Here is a 22,154-nt window from a genome sequence, read left to right as displayed (position 1 = left end):
AAGAAGCCAACCAACACTGACCCGAAGGACAACATAGGGGAATTACTTGCGCTTAATAAATGAAATAAAGAAACGATAAATTAATGAAAATGAAAGTGGATAATGGCTAATAAAAATCTGGCCCCTCTATTACCCCTTTCTTCTCATATATATATATATATATATATATATATATATATATATATATACGAGAAGAAAGGGGTAATAGAGGGGCCAGATTTATATTAGCCATTATCCACTTTCATTTATATATATATATATATATATATATATATATATATATGTGTGTGTGTGTGTGTGTGTGTGTGTGTGTGTGAGTGTGTGTGAGTGTGTGTGTGTGTGTTTGTGTGTGTGTGTAGAGAGAGAGAGAGAGAAAGTGGGGGGGGTACGACATGGTGATTGCGACATGAGCGCCCACACGTCAACCCCCTCCCCCCCCCGCACCAGATATCCTTCCGGAGCCTTTTATCTAATTATCAATAATTCATTTTATTTAATTATTAAGCATGATAGAGGAGATCACAAAAACGGAAGTTGTCGCATGTCCGTACAAATAGAAATTGTTTGTAACAGTTCCGAGAAATCGCTGCGAGTAAGAAGCCATTCTTACTAAGACCATTTTTATGTCAAGGATAAAGCACACGCAGGTGGACCTGGAGAAAGAAAAATAAACGCCAACGCTGCTGGTAAAGTTAAGTTTTTAATGAAAAAAAAAGAAACGCCCACATTCTAAAATAAAATATTGCATACAATTTCACAACACAACTTACACCGCGAAACAACACACAGGCACGCCACAGAGAGAGAGTCAAGATGAGAAGAGAAGAACATAATTCCGTCTGTGTCCTTCCAGGAAATCAATTTCTTTTGATCACGAAAAGATGGAAGGTTAGGTTTGAAAAGATGCTTCTATGCTATTTGTCTGTGCTTTAGCAGTGTCTGTCGGTTGGCGCTTGACTTTTAGACTAATGCATGCCAATTTTCCATGATGTAAGTTTTCTTGTTCACGGGTTTCCGTTCTAGAAGTCTGCATCTAAAGTGTCTCGGAAAGCGGAAGTGTCCGGAAGCTTTCTTTTCTTTTCTTTTGTGACCGGTGATACTTTTGTGCGACTCTCCCAACTTACTCAAAGAAAACAACTATGCGCAAAAAATAACAATAAAAGAGCTTCCCTGATTACCATTGCTGACGCTATTACTGTGTGCGCTGCCTTTCATAATATTGAAACGAGAATATCGCATTCAAAGGATAACGCCAGTTGTCAATTACAAAGTCTAAAGAAAGCACGGATTTTATTGATGCACAGACATCGACACTGCAAGAACGAGTTGGAACATGATACTGCCGATAACTATTGTAAGGTGCATTGTACTCGATACATGCGTGTCTCATCTTGCACTGTTAGGATTGTCGCAATCTGTTTTTTTATTTGTTCGACGATGTGGCCCCGTACATTTAATGTAACAATCAGTAAAAAAGTACAGAGGGGACAAAAATAGAATAGGAACAAACCCTAACAACACGAACAGTACAGAATCACAGGAAGATGGGCGCTTGAAGTTAACAACAGTGACCGAACAAGTAACAAGGAAGGAACAAGTGGCTCCAGCGACATTCTTGGTTCGAACACTGTTATTCATGGCGAACACCAACGGATGCTCACAACCATTGCATTACCCGATATGAAGTTCTGTATGTGTAGTTTTCAACGCGTCTTCCATAACGCAGACAAGGGTCAATAAATATAAATAAAGACTACTCAGTACTGCGTCCTTTCTTCCCCACTGTGGCGAGCGGCATGTCATTTACACCCAAATCAAGTGAAACGTCGTTAATAGTACTTCGAGTATACTGTACGTTCATCGTATTGTCAATGGTCATGTGAATGCCGATTTCTTTATTCGCTCCTGAACTTTGCGTTAATCATTTCACTGGAGGGTTAGGCTTCACTGCGATTGGGCTTCACTGCGTACGTGAGGCGTGTTATACGAAAAAAAAAGGAAAGAAAGAAAGAAAGCTTTAAAGCCAACATTTAGAGCAGTCGAGGCCACATTGGTTGGATTTTGATCGATGCACTCGCAGCTCGCACTCTGTTTTCTCAGCAGGAAACGTCTATTTTGAGCTAATTTATGAAATATCTTTGTAACTCTGTGCCTTTAAAAGCATTGCAGATAAGCCCGACTTTTGTTCAGTGTCTTAATAAATTTTATAAATCCGTTCCACTTAAATAAATGTATTCGAATTTTGTTCTGCCTTTCTGGCCATGCATCGCGTTATTTATTTTGTTGCACTAATAAGAGCAATCGGTAGATAGCTTTGTTTTTTGCATAAAGTTCCAGGTAGGCGAAAGGTGACAGAACGGGGCGTGTTGTAACTGTGAAAGATGGACTGCAGCAAAGAGTAGCTGGCTCCTGGCTGATGGCACCTGTCTCTATCCGGTAACAACTCTGGGACCCCTGTCGACGTTCGTATTTTGAACATCTGAACCTAGGACACTCGGAAAAACAAACAATTGCTCCCTGTTTGCGTACACATAAGTTGTGTCTGACCACGGAAAGTAGAGCCGTACACGACATAAACATTGCCCGAACACGCAAGGGACGCTTCAAAAAAAAAAATGCAGCATGTACAGTCCGTTACAAACAAGTGCTGAGGGCTTTGCTTTGAAGTCGAACATATACAAATTATTTCACCTGAACAGAGGCACGATACATCGATATATTTGGGTGCAAATAGGTAAGTAATGACAACGTTTCGCTAAGTCGCAGTGTTTAGGGCGGGGTTTCGAGAAGTAAAGACACACAGATATCGGTCGTTGCACAGCATATAGAGCGTCACCTTAATGCCAATTCACGCCACAGGTAGAAAAGGGTCCTCTTAACATTCTAGCATTCACGATACAGCGGCTCCTGGCACCAAATATAAAAATGCGTTATGTACGTAGACGCGGCGCGATATGGAGGAGGGAGAAGCGCGCACGTGATAGCGGTTGTAGACCGCTCGGGTAGGTGCCTCGCGAGCGCCACGGTGACCACGGGACACACGGAAGCGGCCGAAGAAGCCGCGATAGCCCTAGCGCTCGTCGCGGTGCCGAACGCTGCGATCGTGATCAGCGACTCGCAGGCGGCAATCCGCGGCTTCGCGCGCGGTCGTGTCTCGCGGGAAGCGGCCCGCATACTCCAAATTTCTGACGACGGCGACTCGTCATCGCCCTCGCAACCCCAAAATTCTACGGTCTTCCTCCTCTGGACCCCGGCACACACCGATGTTCCGCTAGCGGGAAACGAGGCGGCCCACGCCACGGCTCGAGGTCTCACACGCCGAGCCGCCGCTGATTATGTGGCCGCCTCCGCCCCCGAGAGCGGAGCATCGGATCTGCCGGATCGGGACACTACAACAGAAACACAGCAACAAGAAACACACTGGGCGTGGGGCGATCGCCTAACCACGTTCAGAGACCTCACCCAACACTACAGACTCGAAAGACGCAGATTCCCGCCACCACACGATAAACTGAACAGGAACGAGGCCGTGACGTTACGCTTGCTGCAGACACACACCTACCCTAGCCCCGCTATCTTACACCACTGCTATCCGCGTTTGTACCCAACAGACGCGTGTAAAACATGCGGACGCAGAGCAACGCTGCGACACATGCTCTGGGAGTGTACCGGCAACAACGGTAATCAAAGCAGCTCCGTTGGCGACGCGTCCATAATCGCGGCTGTTGCCAGAGTAGAAGGCTCGAGCTCCGTTCTTCCCGACGCCGCCCCGGATGCGGGAGCCGCCGGGGACCTTCTCCGTAGGCGTCGCCGCCGCTGGGAGGCGGCTATCAGAAGTTCAGAGCTGGCAGACCAGCTCTGGGCCGTCCGGCAAGCCGAAGATGCCGCTCGAGTCCAAGAACTTCGAGCCGTCACCTGAGGCCACCACATCAAGAACTGCCGGACTATTCTTTACTAAAGTTTCTTCTTCTTCTTCTATGACTAGAAATGTGTGTGACTATCACAATGAAGCTTGCGGGGATGCTGCCGATTCAGCGCCATGAGCCGTGCTCAAGGGCCCTCGTAATGAAATAATGACTAAAAAAAGAGGAACAAATCATTTGAAACTAGAAGAAAATAGCGAAATGTATTTAGAAGAGGAAGAATTAGAACGCTCTGGACACAGCTGGAGCTTTCTGACAGTGGCGACGGAAGCTGTACTTCCCTGTATATACTGGTGCTCAACGTGGGAAGCCCGTAATGAAGTAGCGGCCACGAAACCCCCGTTATGAAATGGGAACGAGAGAGAGCGAGAGAGAGAAGCTAGCATGGAGCATGACGTCAGGAGCCAGCTTCTGCAAGCCAACCCACTCTGACGCCGCTTCTCCCTATTTTTCTTCCCGTAGAGGCCCTTCGGCGAGTTGACACTTTGATAATAGGCCGTGCAAAAATTTAGCCAACGTTTCAGGGCAACGTTTGGTTTTTGGCAGCTTTTAGAGACCCACGCGTCGGGATCGGTTCTCCGCCATTGTCTGCGTCAGCTCGGCGTTGTAAGCAGCTGTCGTTTGCCGACGACGGGGAGAGGGCTTTTTTCTCCCGATTTTTTTTCCTTTATTTTTATATCTAGGCTTATAAACTGTCACGCGACTCTTCCCTCTAGGTTCTTTTCTTCCTCCATGTCCTCAACCCTGACTAAAGCATTCCCTCCGTCTTCCTCTGTCCACAACGATAGCGCTGCGTCTGCCTTGGTGCCATCCCCTGGTTTTGGGCTCCCACAAACCAAAGCGCGAACTTAGGGAGAGGCGCGTTCATATCGGTTGTGCAGAGTACACTCCACGGCTGAGGTGACCGAGGCTCGGTTTCTACGGCCTGCCGCCAGTGGGAGAAGGCGCGGAGTGCGGCGGCGCGTCCTCCGGGTACGGCAGCCCGAAGGCGGACGACACGAGGCTCAGCAGGGGCAGGAAGAGGGAGACGAGGCCGTGCCAGAGGCGACACGCCGACTTGGACTTGAGCATGATGAGCCGCCAGGCGAGCGCGATGAGCGCGGCGTACAGCAGCTGCTGGTAGATGTACAGCCTGCGCACACGCGCGCAACATTTGCCAGGGGCGTGAACAGACAATAGTAAGGCTGGAGAAATTTAACATGAAAGGCATGCGCTGTCGGTGTTTTGTTTCGTGTCATTTGTTTGTGGGCTGTCATTCTCAACGTTCCGAGGAATCACATTGTCAAGAAGGTAAGACAAGGTTTGAGCAACTTATATGGTGTGGCAATGTAGCCCGCCTATACCGCTTGTCCTGTAGCAAGGCGTGGCATATGCGTAGAGTTCAGTTTCAGTTCAGTTTATTTCCTTAAAGGCCCCCTATGTCATGAGGTGCTACATAAGGGGTAGGATTACACTTCCAATAAGAAAAGCAAACAGCGAAAATGATTTAACATTGAAGATGATCAGTTACGCGCTCTTGGAAAACAAATGATGTAGCGATGGAGACGATGTCATACGGTAGGTCGTTCCAGTCTATAGCCGCTCTAGAAAATAACGGGGCAGAAAATGTAGTAGTGTACGATGACAACTTGAAATGGATGAATGGTGCAGCAGGATATGCGTGCTGCGGCTGTAACTTACGTTGCTTGATTGAGAGAAGGATAAAAAAAAACTTCTCTAAAAGGGCGAGGCTACCAATGCGGCGACGATAGGAGAGGGGTGGTAGTATTGTGCTTTCAAAGATAAAATACTGACGTCGTGTGAATATGAGGAATGGATGAATCGGGCGGCGCGATTTTTAACGGCTTCCGATGCTGTGATTCAAATGCTTGATATGGGCTCCAGATGGCAGATGCCCATTTTAATTTGGGTCTTACAAGTGATTTTTACGCGAGCAATTTAACATGTGCAGGGGCAAGGCGGAAGTATCGCTGTTTTGTTCGACATTGAAATAATGCTACCAATATGGGCGTGCCATGGTAAATTGGAAGAGAGGGTGACTCCTACATATTTGTATGATTGTACTAACTCTACAAATCTGTTAGAAATCCAATAATCAACGCGATAGCGATTGGGACAACGAGAGAAAGACATGGGTTTGCAATTGGTAGGATTGCGGGACATTAGCCAATCATTGCGTCAATTTAGTACGCTGCTAAGATCTGTCTGAAGGATACTTTGGCCATGGCAGTTAGTATTAGCGCGGTAAATGACACAATTATCAGCCAACATTCGTATACTACAGAAAGTATGCAGAAGTAAGTCGTTAATATATATTAAGAACAGGAGGGTATTGAGGACAGGCCCTTGTGAACGCCTGAGGTAACTGGGAGGGGTTTGGACAGGTGACCGCTGGGATAGACCGACTGAGAACGATTAGCTAGGAATTCTCCAATTCATTCAAGTCTATGCGGATGTAGGTGTAGCTTAGAGAGTTTTAGTATCAGACGGCGGTGAGGAGCTTTCTCGAAAGCTTTCGGAAAACCAAGAAAGCTGGAGTCAGTTTGCATGTTACAGTTAAGATTAGTCTGCAAGCAATGAAGGAATAGCGCTACATGGGTTTCGCAGGAGAAGCCCTTACGAAACCCGTGCTGTGAAAGATTTAAAAATTCATTGAGTCCAAGAAGTTAATAATTTTTGAGTAGATGATGTGTTCTATGATTTTACAAGGTACACTAGTTAATGAAATGGCGCGGTAATTCAAGGGCGAATCTGTTACATGATTTGTAGACTGGAACGACCTTGCCCGTTTCCCAATCAACTGAAGTAATTGCTGAGGAGAGTGACTGGGAAAAAAAATGAGCCATAAATATGCTGCACAAATTTATTCCACGTTTTTGAGGAGTTTCGAAGGAATAAGGTCCGTAGCAGATGACGATGAAAGCTTCATATTGTGAATTACGGACGAAATGCTTTCTTCGAAGAAGGTGACAGCTGGCATGAACGTTTCTAAGTTAAAGGGTGATGACTGCGAAGGTGCGTCAAGTTCAGTAATGAAGACCGATGCAAATGCATTGTTAAATATTTTTTTATCTTGGTCAGCAACTGCCTCGTGTGAATCGTTCCTCAATGTAATATCGGGAGGATAAGTAGGATTTAAAGCTTGCCAGAATTGTTTGGGATTCCTGATTAGTAAGTTTGGTAAGTAGTCGTCGTAAAACGAGTATTTGGCTTTACGAACGGAAAGCAAGTAGAATTTTTCAGCTTGGAGGTATTTTCCTCATGCATCAGAAGTATTTTTCTCATGCACCTAAGTATATGCGGCACTTTTCGCTCACGGACAACTCCGCTGACACCGACACTGGATTTTCTGCAGTACAGGGCCCTTAACGCTGTCGCATTAAATAAGAGGAGCACTAACGCAGTTTAGAAGCACTGTAGATTGCTCGGACACAGGACATAAAAACTAAAACAAAAAAGTAAACATTTAATAATAATCATCATCGTCAAACCACTTCATACTGGCGGACAATCCATTCAATATTATATCTACGTCATGTCAACGGAAAGCCAAGCTTATAAAACTTTGAATTCAGTGACCAAGTTGTAGTACCGATGACGCTATAGCGACTCCATAGATTTCACGTTATCTTCCCGTACGTGGATCTTTTCTTTGCAGGAAAAAATTCACCAAATTTACTCGGCTGAGTTATAATGTTGTAGATATGCTAAAAACTCCGAACCATTAGCGCGTAGAATGCTATGGATATAATGCATGCTTATTAATCAAAGCGAAAACAATGGAAAACGGCAACCGTTGTTTTCGCGCTTATTAATAAGCATGCATCCTTTCTAAATTGCCCATTTGTCTACCTTGTGGATCTAGGTGATTATTTTTCCACGTTTTGATAACGCGCCGCTACCGTCTCGATATTTTCGATATTACCAACCTCACAGCGAAAAAGTGAGGTTGGTAAAAAAAAAAATTTCCGATTTCGGGATTGGTTGCCACGGAAACTCGATGGACACCCGCGTATCAAAGCTTGAAGCCGACATGCTACTGCAGTACTTTGCTAAGCCTGCGAAGAAATGGTGTACGGCCAGGTGGTTACATTTGCGGATATATATGCCATAGCTGAGTGACTCGGACGGCCTCATCGCTTCTATCAGAGCACACGTACTGGAGCGTTTCAATTATGTAAGCCGGCCGGGAAAGTATATAACATAACGACGTTTAGGGCAAGAGAGCTAGGCGTGTGCAGCGTTATGGATGACTACCTGGAAATTCATTTCTAAAAGAGAGAGAGAAAACACTTATTTGAACCATCGAGGTGGTTGTCATTGCTAATGAAAGTGGACGTCGCGCTTGAAACCTTTGTACCACTTGTAACATTCTCTTGGACGCTGCCCGAATCCGGAAAGCGCTGTCGCAGTGTGTACAACACACAACCGTGAAGACAATCCTTCAAACTGGCGATATGAAGGCTGGCAAGCAAAAGCCGATAGCCACGGCTGCAAGACAGGCGCAAATAAGCGGCGACGTTCATCAAGAAAAGCCAAACAGGAACAAGCGGAATACCTTTGAAGAGGAAGCTTCAGCTCAGGGGCTCCTACCGAAATGCGCGCTAACGCTGAAGTCGTTTTTCTCCGTAGTCGCTGCGCCGATCTTGATTAAGAAGATCAAGTTAGAATACAGCGACAGCAGAAAGCTGGTTATCTTACTTTGGCCATCTATGTTTCTCAAAAAAGAAATATTATTGAATATCACAAAATTTCAATCACGAAACTACAAAGTAAACAGCTCTGTAACTTAGCAATGAAAAACGATATCACAATTCTGTAAACTGCTCCTAATAATGTATCTAACGCGAATAAACTTATGAATTATGCATTGCTCTGAGATATACCACTTATTTGAGAGCAGCGCTTTTACAAAACTCTCGTACACATTGTAACAAATTTACATAAGCCGTGTTTTTAAACAAACGGTCACAATCAGTGCGTGAGAGTACCCTCCTTATCGCTATCATGCAAAGAAGGGGCTTTTTTCGAAAAATTCCATCCTTAGAATGTGCCATTTACCGATGTTTTTTTATGACTGCCTGGTTTTGTATGACGCATGCGCGAGTTCTTTTTTTTTATTTTCGACCCATGGTTTCATTAAACGGTGTTGCTTGTCCCAGGGTGTGCGGTTGTCTTTTCTCTCCTCCTGTGTACGTGCCTTCGAAGGCTGGGTTTCGTCGCTTGTCAAGCTATGTACCAACAGGCTCAGCACCAGACTCTTCAAGCACAGGACGGACGTAAGTGATATATAACTGTTTCTGTAATGACGATGGCGCAAAGGAAAGTTTGGTTTTAGGTAACCGAGCATGCGATTGGATTTAGATGTTACGTAGTCAATGTGATCAGCCGAGGACAAAGAGTTAGTAATGTGCACACCAAGATACTTATAAGACCCAACAGATTCAAGCGGGATTGCATTCAAAGAATACGAGTAGTTAGTGATAGGTGTTTGGTTACGGGAAATTCTTTGTTTTGCATTTATCAATGTTAAGTTCTATTTTCCAGAGGTCACACGAATGCACAAGGTTATTAATGTCTGTTTGAAGGGATTCGACTTCGGCGTCATTAGTAACTTTCCAGTAGATAACGCAATCGTCAGCAAAAAAGACAAATAGAGGAATTTATATTATTATGTAAATCATTGGTATCAATTTTCAAAAAGAAGTAGTGGGCCTAGAACCACTACTCCTACTTCTACCACTACTTAGTGTGTGCGGTTAGAAAGAAATTCTTCTATCCACTGGAGCAATAGCGGGTCACGCAAGCGGTGTTGTTTTACTAGAAGCAGCTGATCGTTAATCTCATCGAATGCTTTCGCAAAGTCTAGGAAGATGCAGTGAATCGCTACACCTGTGTCAAAGGCCACGCTCAAATCATCAGCAATTATGAGATGTTGCATTTCGCTTGAAAAAAATTACGAAAGCCATGTTTGGAGCTGTGGAAGAAGTTAGTTGAGTTCAAGCAATGATTAGGATGTGTGTAGATAATATGCTCTATTAGTTTATAGGGAACAGATGTAAGGGAAATAGGGCGATAGTTGCGAGGGTTATGCCTATCGCCAGACCTATGAAGAGGAATTACCTTGACTGCTTCTCATTTGTTTCGTAGATATCTATCTCTATACTGAAGCGAATTATTAAATTTCTTTATTAAAAATGCGGCTTAATAGGACAGAACTATATTATGTATTATTCTGAAGAAATTTGAGGTAATTGTGTCACTACTACAAGATGACGACCATTTCAATTTATGAATAATATCCTCTATACCGGTAGTTTCAAATGTAGCGGGATCCATAGGGAAGTAGCTAACATGGTGCGTGCACGGATAACGAATAATGTTAGAGTCAGAGAAAGAGTGACCAAGCATTTCGTTGAGTAATGAGGCAGAGAGACGCTTTGGAACTGGATCCCCAGGATCAACAACGATGCATATGGCTTTTTCATTTTTCGGCTTTACTGTGCTCCAAAACTGTTTTGGAATAATTCTTCATAAATTTGAAAGCACAGTGTCAAAAAAAATTAGCAGCGCTGAGAGCGTTAGCATACAATGTAACAGCTACTTTATAGACTGACCAGCGCTCGGCGCATCGCGATTTCCCTGTAGCGTGAAAGAGCCGTGCTTTTTTTGTTATATAATCTCTTCGGGTATACCTAGAGCACCAGGGTGCGTTAGAGTCGGTGTATACGGTTCCTAAAGGGGCCTACAGGTTGATTGAATCAGACGCTTTTGCTTGGAACAGCTGTCAGAGTGCTTCAGCGGGTTGATCTAAATAATTTAACAGGAATTCATCCAGGAAGGACCAATGACTGATGTTGATAGCTTCAAAATCAGCTTTGCTGCAGTCGCTTATCCGTTTCACACTCTTACGTGTACTAGGTGTGGGACGCAAAGCTGTAAAATCAATAAAAAAGATGAGCCAACCAGCCCCTTTGAACACTTTGTAAAATGAAGTACACCATGATCACTCAAGCCGGGGGTGTGTGTGCGTATGTGTCTGTTACAGAGGTAACACAAATGATAAAGGTTCCAAGATTACAAAGATTGTGGACCCACACCGAGTAAATATACCTTCGCAGCGCGTTTCGACCCTCTGGCACGGTGGAAGGGTCCTCCTTGAGTACGAACTTGCGAGTGCCCACGACGTAGTCCTTGAAGTAGTTACCCCAATCCAGCAGTCGAAGATCCGCGCAGAACGTCTGCGACATTGACACCCAAATTTTAAACGCTTGTTCGACTTAGTTTTACATAATACTAATCTTATTTCAGAGCCGACAACGTGTAGACAATGCTCGCACCGCTAAAAAAATCAATCTAAGCGACCCATGCATTTTTTTTTTGCTTCGCCGCACTAACGGTCTTTGTGAGGTGAAGCCAACGTTGCGGTAACATTCGCTTTGCAGGCGGCTGGGCGTCCAGGATGTCGAATGCTTACGTGCTTGAGCTCACAGAATCTGAGATCACGACTCAAATTGGCGAACACCTTATACTAAGCTCTGATGATGGTCCTAGTGCCCAGTAAGATTGCAGTGCTGCAAAGCCTGTTTCACATGTTTCACCACGGCGCGCAGACGCAGCTTCGTTTCACATGCTCCGTTTTGGCGCGACGCGTGCCGCTGTGATGCACAGGGTTGCTTGGGGAAAGCGCCCGTGAGCCGCGGGTTTCGGCGGTATTCAAGAGCGGCGCCTTGCTGCACATTTACATGTTTTGGCGTGCTTGAGCTGCGAGTTTCATAGGTGTATCACGTTGGTGCTGCACTTTCGCGCTCGTAAACCTTGTAGAAGATAAAAATACTGTGTGTCCAACTGCCAATACAACTTTTTTATTCGCATTTGTTTCTTTTAGCTTTTTATAGGCAACAGCTTAGAGATCTTGCTAAATACACTCACACAGAGTGGGCCATACGGAATTAAAGGAAAGGATTGGTTCGCGTGATTTGGCCTTGAAGCACGTGTACGTTTGCCAATGGCTCTTGTTTTCGAATGCTGCAAGGCGTTCGCACGCCGTCTCGGTCACCCGGATAGAAAAGATCTATGGACTGCTTTCAAAGAAACTCGCGTCACTTTTCGTGTCTAGGCATTTGAGTAGAAAAGCGGCGGCCCTTGTAGAGCTCGTGGTACGTGACCTTTTAACTGAAGAAACAAGACCAAACAGAACTATTAGCGCGCTAGCTCGGAGTAGCAAAGAAAATAAAAGAAAGAAAGCTACAGAAACCTGCGAACGAAAAGTATGGAGTGCCGTTTCATCCAGTCTGTCCGGGCCTATATGGGGTCGCCATCGGGTGGGGGGCGAAGAGGCAAAAAGAAGAAAACCGCATGTGCGGGCAATTTGGCTCAATAGCATTGAACTCGAAAACGACACATGGAAAGGACCGCCACTTCTGAGGCACCAACGGACACGGCCTAATCGAGCGAGGCCGACAGTTACTTTTTGGAAGTATCCGTCACTTGCGACGACGAGTACCTTCAGATTCGGTCCGTAATTTCTTCTCATAGAATCCTCCTGTTTTCCTCGTTGCGAAAATCTTTCATTTTAGCATCCCAAACAAGGGGACACTTCCCAACTTGAATGATCAAGAACTCGTTGAAGACAGCGGGAGACATTGCAAACTGGTAGTAGGCGTTGTCTGCTACAAATGTCGTCTGCTATCCATCTGCTCGAGCGGGCGAGCTCCCCGTGCTAGAGTGTAGAGTGACCTACGCGCGCCGCCCGCTCTTTAGCCACGTCCTTGTCAAGTGATCTTAACGTCACTGCTCACGAGCGCTCCGCCATTGGTTGCAGCTCTCGTCACTCGCGAACTTTTCCAAATGTTTCGGTCGTGATCGCAGCTGCACGCGTCGCTGGTTTTAGGAAAGGAGGCTTGCTCACTTAACAGCCACCGCGCCGTTTCTGGCCCAAAATCACTTGCATGTAAAACAGGCTTAAGGCAGAGGCCTTACTACATCCGAGTGTTGGCACCGGTTATGTAAAGGCAGGGAAAGGTGAGCAGAAGTCTACATAAACCATCAGAAGAGAACATTGAGACAGGAAGCGTAAACTTTCGAAAGGCTGAAGGCCTTAATTCTCTTGCCCATTATACCGCATGACTGCGCAAATGCGCCACAGATGTTTTTTCTTTTTGCTTTGTGTTTCGATGGCCAATATGAGCCAATAGTCCACGTACGCATATTTTACTGCCCACTGCTTTCTTTTCGGCAAATATCCCTGTAAGCACGGGAATTATGCCGATTCAACAATTATGTTGGAACCTATGTGAGTCGAAACTTTGGTGAAATGGTTAACCAAGTGATATTATCACCTTCTTGTGACGGTAAATAATTAGAAGGTGACACAACGCGAATCACAAAACTAACTTTTTATTGGGAGAACGCGTGCTCACAAAAAGCGATTACACTCGGGCCGAACGATGGTGACGAGAACCTACGTCGACTGTCGAAATCGGATCTGCTGGCCAGACGCGTCGGCTGCTTATACTTTACTCATCGAACATTTCACCAGCGTAGTCACTTGGGTTCGCACATGTTCTGGTATGTACAAAACTATTCGCGTCGCGCATACGATCTATTCCCATAAGGTTTGGGTGACAACACAGCTAACAGATAGAGTCGGCTACAACAACCGAGAATATTCTGATACATGAATGTCTTGCGCCAAGGGATAACATTCAGCATTTGTTAGCCGGTGAAAAGTGGTCATCGGGAAAAGACAAACAAGAACACGAGTCAATATACGACTAAATTCGACGTGTACATTTATCTTTATTTCTATCATATGTAACGTTAATCTCACTCTACAGCGAATATTTTTTTAGGCCTCTATACATCCACGTTACATATACTACTTGTCATTAGCCGCGTCATCGAATTCTCTATACCATTTCTTGGAACTGTTTGGCCAGCCCTGGCCCTTGCGACAAAAAAAGGAAAGAAAGAAACACTAACACCAAAAACATCAATCTCACCTATCGCGATATCTCAGTGGCTATGGCGTCGCGCTGCTTATCACATGGTCACGTGTTTGATCCCAGCCATGGCGGCCGCATTCGGATGGGGAATCCAATACGCTCGTGTACCATGCATTAGGTGCACGTCAAAGAACCCCGGGCAGTCAAAATTGATTCGGAGCCCCCTTCCTTTCACCACAGCGTCCCTCGTAAACCCCTGTGCAGTTTCGGGAAGTTATACTCCCCAAATATTAACGCGTCAGGTTTATGCACTACACAGTGGTGAAATCTAATGAAGAAGCTAGGGTTGGAGATCTTAAAGACGTCGAGACTGCTTTTCATTCTTTCTTTTTCGGCTGGGGTTCTCCTCAATGTTCTACACAAAGACACAGAGAAAATGCGCACACACGCTTGTGCACAACGAAAAGAAGAAAAGGAGGTGAGTAACGAGAAGCACAAACACAATGGCGGTAAAAAACAGAACCATAGCTCGTTGACAAGCGCGCGTCCTCGGTGCGAACGTCTCTGGCGCTAGCTTAAAAGGGCGTGCTTCGGCACCTCGCCAGACCCCGCAAGTGAAAATATACATGCACACCTTTCGATCGGCGGGCGAGATTTCCTGCAGGAGCGACAGCAGGTTCCCGCTGTGGAAGCGCCACTCGTGAGTGGTGAAGTACTCGAGTGAGACCATCACCTTGTACAGCTTGTTGAACAGGGGTAGCATCCTGCGCCGGGAATGTTAAAGATGAGCAGATCGACAACTGGCCTAAGTTGTATCGGGAATAAATGGAGTGGTTACTTAACTGCGATCCTCTATAACGGCCAGATATGCACAGATATAACGAAATTTCTTGGCGCGTTCGTTTTTGAAAGGTCGAGTAGAAGACACAGAAAAAGCGAAAGACAAGGTATGTGGTATGCGCGCTCACACACACACACACATGCACACACACACGCACACGCACACACACACACGCACGCACACACACACACACACACACACACACACACGCACACACACATGCACACACACACACGCACGCACGCACACACACACGCACACACACACACGCACACACACGCGCGCGCACACACGCGCACGCACGCACAAACACGCACACACACACACACACACACACACACACACACACACGCACGCACACACACACACACGCACACGCGCACACGCCATTCTCTGAGACTGTGTATGCTTGTGTAATATTCCAGTTCGAGTTCATCTAAACGCAAAGCCTGTGCAGTAACTCTGCTTCCTACAACTGCGCTCTCTTTCCACGCGTTTTCTCGTGTACCTGGCGCTATGTGCCAAACTGCTCGCGCATGCGCTAATGAGTAGTTTCCATTCTGTGACAAGTTCTGCGAAGAAACGCGACATAGGCGTGCTCAACCCGAGCACTCACTTGGGCTTCCTTCCGGAGAGCCACAGGTAGGCGTCGAAGAGCAATGCGGGACAGCGGTGCTCGAAGAACATAGAAAGAGCGTTGAAAAATCGGCTTTTCTTGAAGCTGCCGCCCGGATGCCGCACCGCATTCGGCATCGGGTGCCACAGCAGTAGTGGATATGCGATTGTCTCGATGTCGCCCCACGTCAGCTTGCGCAGAGTTCCCGAAGCCACGTGGTACACGGCGACCTTGTCCGGCCTGCACACAGAAATGTAGTGCGAGCGGAGCAAGTGTTCGTTTCGCATGGGGCGTAAATTGTAGAGAGAGAGAGAGAGAGAGAGATAAAGAGAGAGAAAGAGAAAGAGAGAGAGATAGAGGGAGAGAAAGAAAGAAAGAGATAGAGGGAGAGAGAAAGAAAGATAGCGATAGAGAGATAAAGAGAGAGAAGGAGAAAGAGAGAGAGATTGAGGGAGAGAGAGAGAGCATGCGAAAGCAGGAAGAGGAATGGTACGGGAGGTGAACCATTAGGAGCCTCTGGTTCGCTACCATACGATGGGGTCAGTGGAAAATGCAGAGAAGGAAAGAGGGAGAGAACGAACACTGCGCGTACATTACGTGGTGCGCAGTACAACTACAGATGGCAACTTGGGCGCGTACTCTTAAAAAGCCGCAGTAGCGCGAGAGTCGCCTCTTCTGCCAGCGGCGGCTATTAAGGCGAAAGCCTTATACCTGTATGTCTCATCAATCAGCCGACCTTCAACGTCCTTGGGCGAAAACACGTCGGCAACACGAAAGGTACAAAAAGGCTACCAAACAATCGGCCTTTGCTGTGAGTGAAATTTGCGACCTTTGGTGTTAGTTAGGGCTACGAACCCTCGAGATTTGGTGGGAGTCGAACGCATGAGCTTTGTTGTTAAGCAAGGCGAAGTTAATTCAGGCACAGTTAGTTAATATAGAGTTAAGGCACTCGAACCCACAACCTCTTGTGAGAGTCGAACCCACTCACTACCTTTGGTGGTAAATAATGTGAAGTTAATCAAGACACGAGTAATTAAGATATATCTATTTATACACGCGAACCCACGTCCTTTGATGTTAATGAAGACCAAGTTAATTAAGTCACTCTAACCAACGACCCTGAGTGGGAATGCCGAATAAGAGGATGAGTAAGCGAATTAAGAGAGATGAATAAGCGAAGTAGACTAAGCGAATTAAGGAAGATGTGTACATAATGTGTCCGTCTTTGTTGCATCGGCACTTGGGCTTTCCCCTTCAAGTAGTCTTAGGGATAACATAAGAAACACTGTGCGTGTGTGTGATTTTTTTTTTTTTAATGTGGTCGTGGTACCACAAGTTTCAGCTCTGAAGATGTCATCCGTTTCAGCTGATTGAAAGCGGTCTCCAGAAAGAGACGCTGCACTTAATACTAAGGACCAGGGCACAACGTATGCTCGATGCTTTGCCGACATCCACAAGAGTGAAGTCGAGGAACTCGCGACATCTACTACTGCGGTGAGCCCTACCCTTGGTCGATGCGGTAGGCGTAACTCTAAGGGAAGTATTTTTTTAAAATTCATTGTTAAGCGATGCCTCATTTTTCACAATTTGCAATTTATGCACTAAATACTGACAACGGTTTCACACTATATGCCGAGCGTAGTTTCATTACGCTGGCTAGACTTCTTTCCTGGGGAACCTTTGTAGGCGCGGTTAAGATACATGGGGTTATATTTAAAATGTAAATTGCAACGCAATGAAAGCTCATCCCCTAATTGCACTCTAGTGCCACAAACTGTATATATTTCTCTATATACATGTAGGTCTAGTTTGGTTTTATTCTGCAGGCTGAATTTTTTTTTCTGTGGAACTTCTGTTTGGCGACTATGCGGCGAAGCAGCTCTACAGGGGCAAAATATTTGTACGTCGTTGATTGATGGGGAAGGGCTCATTGACAGTGTTAAAAATTGACTCGAACGTGTAGCTGTGATGTATATTCACGCCCTGACGTATAAGGGAAGATGATGCTGTCTTATTCTGCAAGGAACCAATGGACCAAATGGCTTTGTGGAGTGACATCCAAGCATTGGACGCAGCTGCGAGCGCCACTTTTCCTTAAGTTTCGGCGCATGGTAAAATGTTTGATTTCGTATTTAGAAAACGAGAGTATCTTATATTTCGAAAGATTTACTATTAGAAAAATTTTTGACACAAAAGGACATCGCCAAATGGAGAACTTAAGCGTGATAGCGCAATGTGCCGACAATGCCAATCTTTGAATATTATTACTGCAGAAAAAAATCAAAGGGAAAACTCATGATCTATAGAACGCATGACGGAACGAGATAAAGAGGAAGCGATACTCCCCACGTTACAGAGAAAAGCAGCAGCCTCGTCTCATTTAATAAAGGATGCCATTTTTAACAGTTTGGAAGTATAACTAAAATCATGCGTGCCTCTTAAGTGTACGCAAATCTCGCACGTTACACGCGAAGGTCAGGTTCGGAAGCTGTGAGAGAGTGAAGCCACAACCGGTGAACTGCACTGGGTCAATTGTGATAGGGCCTGCTGTTAGCCACACGATCGTTTAGCTGCGCAAACACGTCACCACTTGACAATACTTCCCGGATCCCCGCCTTGTCGGGAATATTTCCCCTCGCAAGGTGACTGTTGCAATGTCCCCCTAGTGCAACCAAACACTGGTTGGACAGCCGGTCGGACAAGATTAACCTGATTCCGGGCTTTTAAATGCTGTCGCACCAAACGCCTAAAAATACGAAGAAAATTTCCAATGAGTTTGTTTTCTCACAAACTAAGTCGTACTGTGGAAAAACAAGGTTCGAGTTTACGGCAACGTTTTCTGCACAATGTTTTATTATTGCGATAGCAACTACATGGACACTCCTAGAGAGTTTCCCCTGACGTCATCGGCGGCGTCTTCTCCGTCACCATGATGTTCCGTGTAAAGTGAAAGTGCGATAACATCGCCGCCGGACACCGTATGCTACCGGTGCTAGTTAAAGCGTGCGAGGTCGGGCCGAGAAGGCTGGTTATGAAAAATGACGCACAACAACGCCGCAAGCAAGCACGTCTGGGTGTGTATTTTGTGCACTACACACACAAACAGCAGTAGTACCCGCAAGGTAACGTTTAACGTCGACTCACCGCTCTCGCATTGCACTAAATGCTGAAGAATTTAAACATTCACCGTTCACATCACCGCGAATTATCATCAATCAAAGCAAACAGCACAGAAAGCTTCGCTTACATTGATTTCCACATTGAGTCGGATCCACATAATTTTATTGCGATAGCGATTATATGGACACCCAAGGTGCATTTCCGCCATCGTCGTCGGCGTGATGTTCCGTATAAGGTACAACTGCGATAACATCATGGTCGCGCGCCGTGTTTCGTGGGTGAAAGTGAAAGCGTGCGAGGGTCAGCAGGGAATGGTGGCTTAATCTCACGCACGCAAGGGAAGAAAGCGGAGAGGGAGCGCGCCGTCTTCCATCGCGCACAAGGCCGCAGGGAAAGTGGGGCACGTTTCACTACGGCGGCGCTTTCGTATGGCACGGCTGAGCGCGGCCCCGATCTTAAAAGCGACCTGCGGTAAGTATAAAGTCTAGGCGCGCTGACGGCTGGGGCCCTATACGGCAAAACTGTTCCATTATATAGTTATCAGTGTGATGCCAAAGGAATGAAGTAAGGCACACACAATAATCACAAACGGGTACAGTGTCCCCAAAAGTAAAAGGGACTACCAACCCCAAATTCTCTCGGCAACATAAGATTTAGCGGCTTCCAGGGATAGCGGATTTAGCAGGCTCCAGGGTTCCGACTTGGCGGGACAAAAGTCCTTGATTAGCCAGGTACGGCAGGCGGCAGAGGCCAGTGGGGCCCTGGACTGGAGGGCTCCGACCACCCCTCCTTAAAATCCTTTGCTGTCAAATAAATAAAGTCTCTCTCTCTCTCTCTCTCTCTCTCTCTCTCTCTCTCTCTCTCTCTCTCTATATATATATATATATATATATATATATATATATATAAATATATAAATATAATATAATATATATATATATATATAGCACCTCCCCTTTACTACATGGCATAGCCTATAATAATGCTCCGATTGAATTTGTAGAGCGCATCAAAATTTTAGGCGTGTATTTTTCTTCATCGCTGCTATGGAATGAACATGTAAACTTTGTAACGCAGAAACTGAGCCAGATAACAGGTATAATAAGCCGTAACCATTACCTTCTTCCTACATCAGTTAAAGTACTATTATACAATGCCTTATTCGCCTCTCATGTCAATTATTGTCACCTCGTATGGGGCACTACAACTGAAACGAATTTAAACAAATTATTTTTATTACAGAAAAGGATAGTACACGTCCTAGCAAATGTTCCGTACGATTCACATACCGAGCATTTATTTGACAAGCTTAAAATTATCGCAGCACACGAAATCTACAGGCGTCGACCTTTGCAGAAGTTTTATTACATGAACAGGAAAAGCGATCCATCCCTTGTTAAATTATCATGTTTAGAAGAACGTGTCCCCTCACGTTTCACAAGAAACACAGAACCCTAGACTGTGCACCATTTTAGAACTAATTACAGCTCACAAATGCTAAAAGACAACTTACCAAGGCTTTTAAATGCTTATAACAAATCTGGCATTGATATATGTGCCCTTACCCCATCAGAATATTCTCGACTAAATCAGTGGGACTAATATTAATGTTTATATGGCCAGCTATTTCAGAAGTGCAGATTAGATGAGTTTACAGCTTTTTGTTCAAATTTATATTACATATATATGTGTATATATATGTTTTTTTTTCATCTGTCATATGTGAAATGTTTTGTAACTTCATTACGCGCAACTACTCACTTTTCACTTAGCGCTTCTCATGCATTCTTGCAAAACTGTGTATTTTTGTATTGTTAAAAACACGCGGCAGCTCCGCGCTGCCCATGTCTTGTGGTCATAGGAGGCAGGGAGTTTTTTTTAGCTGCACTTGCAGCTTTTTTTCCCTGTCTCCCCCAATCTGTTGGAAATAAAGATATATTCAATTCAATTCAATTCAACTTCAGCCACCTGGGCTTCTTTAATAACCACATAAACACGACCGTGTTTGCATTTCGCGCCCATTGGAATGCAGGCGCCGCTGCCGGAGTTCGAATTCAAGACGTCGTGCTAAGCAGCAGAGTGCCATACCCACCGAGCCACTTGGACGGCGGGTGGTTAACATATAATTATAGGAGAATGAAAGCGAACAAAAATGACCAATTGAATTGTAGTGGTGATATTTTGTACATGTAAGTGGAAACAAAGATAAGTTGGAAGGGCGAGCGCTGTTATTTCAAGGAAGGATACGTGTGTAAAACAAAGCCATATCCAACATCATCTCTTCATACTTGTATATCTTCCTCGTTCAAGAGGAAGTCTTGTAAGCTACGTGCTCTAGCTGTACCAGCTCATCCAGTTGGCGGAGCTAGGCGCCATCTGCTGTTGCTAAAATTTAGAATGGTTGAAGGGCAGCTGATTGTGGGCTGCAACGCTTAACCACGGCCGGTCTCGAGGGGTGCGCGCGCTTCTCTTCTTACGGCCTTCGCAATGGGGTCTGTTTCCGCCTCCCACCGCACCGCGGTGGGGTCGCCACTGCCCCACTGCTCCGCCGTTGCGACCGCCGTTCGCGCGGAAGGAGAACGCGCATTTGCTCCAAGTCCGTCCCGCGTGAGTGGTAACCGTCAGGTCCTAATATTTCACCCCTATGCATTATGCTAAGACCGCGCAATCAGCCTCTTCGATTTGACAGCTAAGAGTTATAAACAACAGAATAACTACCGCGCGCCATCGCGTGCTCTTAAGTATGACTGCATGGTCGCATGAGGCTTTGGTACACTCAAGTCAACACTTTCTACCTGTTAAATTTGGAGAGAAACAAATCTATCAGCCTCTTCAGTTTGCCTACTGACGGATTTTAACCAGTGTGTAGAATTATAAGCGACCTGAAGCGTTTATATGACATATTCCTAAGAATTCCGAAGCGTATAAAATATAGCTCCTGAAATCTCAAGCGCTGCCGTTTTTTTTTTTTTTTTGCACGAAAGTGGATTTAGCATGAATGCATGACGCTGGACAGATTCAGAGAAACGAAAACAAATTTATTCACAGCTAAATTCAAATTCAAGGTGTCCAATGCGGTGCCGCTCAGATCCATAACTTCAATATGTTTTACGTTCAGAACATATCAGTTGGTTGAAACACTCTACATATCTATAGTATCGCGACTGACGCACATCTATTGTAGATTCAGTCGGTTTAGTAAATGAGTGATCAACAACTTCCCATCAAAGAAAATGGCATGAACAACGCTGTGGAAGTGAGAAGAGCGCCAAACAAAAAGAAGAAAAGTTCACAGTCTGAAAAGCTTCCTGGATGGTTTATGCACATAATTAGCTGGCTTCTCGTTCCTGTCGGTGACTTTCTTGGTGTAGTTAACAAGAAGTATTCTGAGAAATTTTTCAGATATCAAAGAAGCAGACCTCATGGCATGGCTGTTGTCGGTTCCTTCTGAACAACTGAGCAAAGGCGAGTTTTCAAGCTGTGGCTGAATGAGGATTTGAAGTATTACCAGAACATTTGTGCGTGGCAGGTGCAAGGCAACTTTTTCAAAGAAATATACGGCTTTGTCCAAGAGGGCAACAAACTCTGGTTTTTGGGTAGTGCAGTCCACTGGAATCTTGACCTTGCAGAAGAGTTTAGAGAGGACCAGTCCTCTCGCTAGTTTGAAGAAGGATATTGTAAGCGTCGCATCCGAAGTCACTGATCAA

General features: G+C 45.4%; 1 protein-coding gene across 1 annotated transcript in view; it reads right to left on the bottom strand.

Annotated features, from left to right (window-relative positions):
- Positions 1-707: 707 nt before the first annotated feature.
- The window catches only part of LOC135918998 (fatty acyl-CoA reductase 1-like), a 42,281-nt gene continuing 20,834 nt past the window's right edge, over positions 708-22,154 (bottom strand). The window contains exons 9-12 of the mRNA XM_065452729.1: positions 15,328-15,567; positions 14,505-14,634; positions 11,037-11,164; positions 708-5,055 (exon numbers count right to left, since the gene is read on the bottom strand). Of these exons, the coding sequence (XP_065308801.1) occupies positions 4,842-5,055; positions 11,037-11,164; positions 14,505-14,634; positions 15,328-15,567 (712 nt within the window). The 3' untranslated portion in view covers positions 708-4,841. The remainder of the gene's footprint in view (positions 5,056-11,036; positions 11,165-14,504; positions 14,635-15,327; positions 15,568-22,154) is intronic.

This window comes from Dermacentor albipictus, chromosome 3, assembly GCF_038994185.2.
Source record: "Dermacentor albipictus isolate Rhodes 1998 colony chromosome 3, USDA_Dalb.pri_finalv2, whole genome shotgun sequence".
Taxonomy (NCBI): Eukaryota; Metazoa; Arthropoda; class Arachnida; order Ixodida; family Ixodidae; genus Dermacentor; species Dermacentor albipictus.
This window is presented reverse-complemented; position numbering and strand designations above follow the sequence as displayed.